The sequence below is a fragment of the Priapulus caudatus genome, unplaced genomic scaffold (genome assembly GCF_000485595.1).
Source record: "Priapulus caudatus unplaced genomic scaffold, Priapulus_caudatus-5.0.1 Scaffold1865, whole genome shotgun sequence".
Lineage (NCBI taxonomy): Eukaryota > Metazoa > Priapulida > Priapulimorpha > Priapulimorphida > Priapulidae > Priapulus > Priapulus caudatus.
Genome location: NW_014578926.1, coordinates 18,139 through 23,398, shown reverse-complemented (window position 1 = coordinate 23,398; position 5,260 = coordinate 18,139). Strand labels below are relative to the sequence as shown.

The 5,260-nt window shown below is 44.8% G+C and overlaps 1 protein-coding gene across 1 annotated transcript in view; it reads right to left on the bottom strand.

Annotated features, from left to right (window-relative positions):
- LOC106817790 (agrin-like) overlaps nucleotides 1–5,260 on the bottom strand; it is a gene marked incomplete at its 3' end in the record, with an annotated part of 26,711 nt that overhangs the window by 20,664 nt on the left and 787 nt on the right. Inside the window, exon 2 of the mRNA XM_014822487.1 lies at nucleotides 2,072–2,107. Coding sequence (XP_014677973.1) covers nucleotides 2,072–2,107 — 36 coding nt within the window. The remainder of the gene's footprint in view (nucleotides 1–2,071; nucleotides 2,108–5,260) is intronic.

The following is a 5,260-nucleotide window of genomic DNA, read 5'->3' as shown; positions in this document are numbered from 1 at the left end:
CGACACACACACGACACACACACACACACACACGACACGACACACGACACACACCACGACACGCACACGACACGACACGACACGACACGACACACACACACACACACACACACACACACACACACACACACACACACACACACACACACACACACTATTGGCCTTGCACGGACCCCGTGTTTGCCGAGGCGGCTATATACATGCTGTTGACTCGCTTCCTTCTTTATTCGCTCGTTTTTACCTGTGCCAATGCCATGCGTGCGAGAATTCGCTTTCAAAAATTCCCCAAGAATGTGGGTTCATCAGCATCTGCTGGCTGTGCAAGCATCGGCACTCACTGACTCCCTACACACACACGCACACGCACGCTATGTCTGTTGTATGCTATGTATGCATCGCTGACACAGCGGCCTGACTCACGCTAGAATGACCGGCAAAATATCCAACAGACTAAGAGAAATTTTAAGAACAGCTAGTTTCAATATTATTTTTTAGCTATACCACACATTACCTATCTACATGCCTTTTTTACCTTTCCTATATTACTTGAGCGAAGAAGTTGTTAAATTAAAATATCTCGGTAAAGTTTTGAAGAAAGTTTTGATACTCGATTTTAAAATGTGGCGATTGGCGCTGAGTTGGAAATGGATTGTGTCAATGTTGGTGCTGCCTCTCGTGGCAATGACGTGTGTATGGAGGGGGTGTATGTGTGTGCGCGCGTACATGCGTGTGCGTGCGCGCGTGCGTGCGTGTGTGCGTGTAAACACGGGGAAAAAGACAGATTATTGCAGCTAAAATTCAGATATCAGCTTCATAAAGGCTTCAATATTACAAATTCTACTTATTGCTCATTAATTATGCACGTGATATCTCGTGATTTACTGATGACAACACGAGCCATTCTAACAACACACATGGTACCCCCGCTAACAGCATAACACAATAGATAATAAATCACTGGAAAATCATTAAAGATTTTTTGACATAATTAAAAATTTTATAATTAAGATTTTATATGCTGCTGTGCGCAAATAAAAGCATTAATGCATTTTCCATGAAAGCGTTAATTGTAATTATCTGCAATGTAATGCCCGGGCTGATAATCAAGTGTTTAAGTATTCGCATGATCAACAAGAATCTTACGCTTCGTTACCGAAAATACAATTAAACGCCTTTCGATAGTATATCACCAATTAATCTGATTGGAAAAAAAGAACTAGTTGAAAAAATAAATCGTCAATTGGGTTATACGATATTTATTTAGTTACTTGATCATTTATTTACTCATCTATTTCGCGTAGTTTTTGCATTGGATGATAACGGAGACGTATGAATAATAATGAGCAATGATGTCTATCATCGATTTAATATTAAATGGAATAGTTTTGAGGTATTTTTTTATGCACGCGCGCATGTGCAGGTTTTACATGCGCCGACGTGAAATCGATTCGCGTAGTTATGGATACGTGATCGATATCGTAGAGCGAAATAAGTAGAAGATCGATAGCAGCTAACTGATTGGCCTGAATCGCCCTGTCTACACACGCAACTGTAAATTGATGAGAAAACTACGTATCGATTATTGATCCGTAATAATAGATGAATAAAATCATAAAATAAAAAATAATAAATAAATAAAATAATAAAATAGATAAATAATCCGTGATATCGAGGGCTATAGAGTGATATCGGGGGCTCGGCAATGGCATACATTTTGCGACTAGGCTTTGTAGATTTATGTTCTACAGGTGACTTTAGCTGGTCGCGTGGTCGCATATTATAGGCACTCCCCTTAGGCTGTCGCTACCTCGCCTTGCTATTCCGCTTCCTTTCTTCCACGTTAGCTCTCTAGCTGTTTTTTACGTTAGTTAAATCTATACCGATGCATTGATCGCTTGACTCTCACTGACTTACCTGCCCCTCTCTATCTCAGTCTCACTTACTCTCCCTCTCACTCTCACTCGCGTTCATTCTATCTCTCTATTGCGAATGAATTCAATTTTTGTTGCTCACTACAAAACTGAAATCAATTCGACTTAATCTCGCTCTATACTTGCACCTATCCTCTTACCTGGCGTTGGCGGTGGTCTGGAAACGTATGGCACATCTGCAAAAACCAAGGAAAAAATACGTTAACTTACTAAAAATCACTTTAATACAACGGCACATTTGCACAACAAATATTCTCCGACATATATTTACACACCTAATTTCAAAATACGCGAAATGTCAATTTAAAAATGCTAATAAAACAAGAATGCATCAATGCAAGCCCCTCTCGAAAACAGGACACGCGCTATGTTAAGGCGATTAACGCCTTTTTCGCCTGTGGAATCATGTCTGTATCTATGACAACGCGCGTAGTAGGAAACTGCGAGTCACAAGATGTATAGGTTTCAGAATCCCCGCAGCTGTTTCTATCCTCGCCATCTCTCATTCGTATTCAGAACGCGCGAGTTTTGTCGATAAATGTTTCCGCCGATCCTCATGATTGCGTGGAAATGTTTGACGATGCCGACATTATTCAGCAGTTAACATTTATGCGAGATTTACTCGCAAGTAATATGTCCGATGCATCAAAGCCGAATCGACTCGAATTTTGGTACACGCGCATTAAGGCACTTCCCCCAGTCAAGTGCGCGAAAACGTTTCGGGTCATTTTAAAATGCCGCTAGAAAAGGTTTGCATTTATTCGAGAAGTGGGAAGGGCGAGCATAGACGGCCACCCCACGTCGCACGCAGGCGATTGTCCGCTGCTAACACCGCCCAGCAAAGCGACCACGGACACGGTCGTTCGCCCATCTATACACTTTACCTTGACACGCTGTATTTTAAAGTACCTGCCCGCAGAGATATTGCGGCCGGATTTCGATAATACGTCCGCAACAAAACGCCCTTTTGCCGTGTACAATGTACGTAAGCGCACCTTTCGCTATGCGAGCTACACAGACAAGCAGTCGATACAAACAGCTGCCTGTGACATATCGCAAGCCTAAGCTCATCCACCCACTACTACTCCCAGTGTGCTACGCTAATACGCTCGGCATCCACTCACCAGCGTGGCCTCATCATCATGTTCTATTAATATCAGATCCTCGTCTCTCTGTTATGTCCCCCTCCTCTCTCTTCTCCCTGTTGTTCTCATTCTACCCATGCTCTCGCCTTCGCGCACGGCAGTTATACGCTCACGTTTCCTAACCTCTTACTATCGCGTTCAATTCATACAGTGTATTTGCTTCTCACTTTCTTTCCCTCCCGCCCTACTTCTGCCTGTCTGTCTGTCTCTCTCTTTCTCTCTCTCTCTCTCTCTCTCTCTCTCTCTCTCTCTCTCTCTCTCTCTCTTTACCTTCAGCCACCACTTGCTATCATCCCCCATTCTCCCCCACTCTAGATCTCCCACCCCCATCCTCTCACTCCATGGCAGTAGTCAATGGTTATTTGCATAACAAGAGCATCCATGATGACAGTAAACACTTTCCACAATCCTTCAACAATCCTACCAAGTACATATTCGTAATCATTTAAAGGAATAGGATGTGCCATTCACAAGTAATGCGAGTATTTCAGGCATGCGCGAAAACAATGTTAATCCGCATGTTCGCAGGTAAAGCGTTGCTAAATATATCAACACGAGCTGTTAGCTAATCATTAGAACGATCCGTGCAGTGCGAGAGTGCCAGAGAGCACCCAAAATCTCAGATCGTGTCCCTTTAATTTACTCGCTCCGTGCGACCAAACTGAGAGTACAAAATACGCGGTTCGCACGAAACGCAGTTACGCAATTCATCTGCCTACATTCCTATAACCATATGAGCCGAAGAATATAATTGGGCACTTTTTGACAAAAGCATGAAAATTGGCACGTTAGGTAGTTTAAGATAATGATCATTCAGATGAGATCGGGTCTGAAAAAGAAGACGAAGAAAAAGAAGACGAAAAAAAGACGAACTATTTCGGAGGTAATTAAGCCGGCGAGGTGTTAGGCGAGTGAGATTGCGTTCGTGCGGCCAGTGTGCAGCGGAGGCGTGGTAAGCCCCGATTAGGGAGCTAATGTAGATTAAAGAGTTGCTGCTGCGAGGCAGAGGTAATTTGTGCGGCTCACGGCCAAGCTTACGCGCCGACTATTCGATGTATAGTAGTGACACGGACACAATCACAGGTATAAACACACGCAAGCACGCACACGCACTCAAGCACTCACGCAAGCGCACACGCACACGCAATCAAGCACTCACGCAAACGCACACGCGCAAGCGCATGCGCACGCACGCACACGCACGCACGCGCACGCACACGCACGCACACTCACACCTGTACACAAACACGCACTCAATCGCATACACGTACGCGCGTACTCACGCGCATGCACACAAACACGCAACCACTAACGTACAGACATTGTCACACACGGATACGCTCATGCAGATACCATGTTACACACACTACACAGTCACTGTTACACGCGCTATCAGACTGACACTCTCACATGCAGACACTGTGCTACTTTCACCTATGTCTCTCCGCGCGTATACACATATGTACGAAAGTGTAATAACATAGACTATATAAGACTAATATTGTCTCTATATTATGACACTCCTGATATGTACACGTACGCTTCCGCAAACGCAGCAATATATCATCGCCGTAATAATAAATGTTGACATAGATAAATACGAACGCAGTTTCCGCCGATTTGCACTCGACGATCTATCTGCTGCTTCAACGAGATGACTAAATCGACGAGGCATTGTTGAGCGCCACCTCCATCGCCTAATGCACTCCTAATGCACTACTAATGCACTACTAATGCACTACTAATGCACTACTAATGCAATCACGGGGGATGTTAATGTACGAAGTCATGCCACGATAAAACAACGGTCGCACCACAAAACGCGCACAGCGTGTGCGTCTCTCTCTCTCTCTCTCTCTTTACCTCCGCGCAACGGAGTTGCAGGGAGGTAATGTAATCGCTCCCGTGTGTGTGTGTTCGTGTGTGTGTTCGTGTGTGTGTGTAGCCAGCAGCGAGCCAGCTGTTATACACATGTATACATGTTACACGCGTTGGCGCGATCGATTCAGCACCAGCTCGCCTTAGGGCGTTCAGTCAGACTCAGCAGCAGCTCGCCTTAGGGCGTTTAGTCAGCAGCAGCCAGCAGCGAGCCAGCTGTTATACACATGTATACATGTTACACGCGTTGGCGCGATCGATTCAGCACCAGCTCGCCTTAGGGCGTTAAGTCAGACTCAGCAGCAG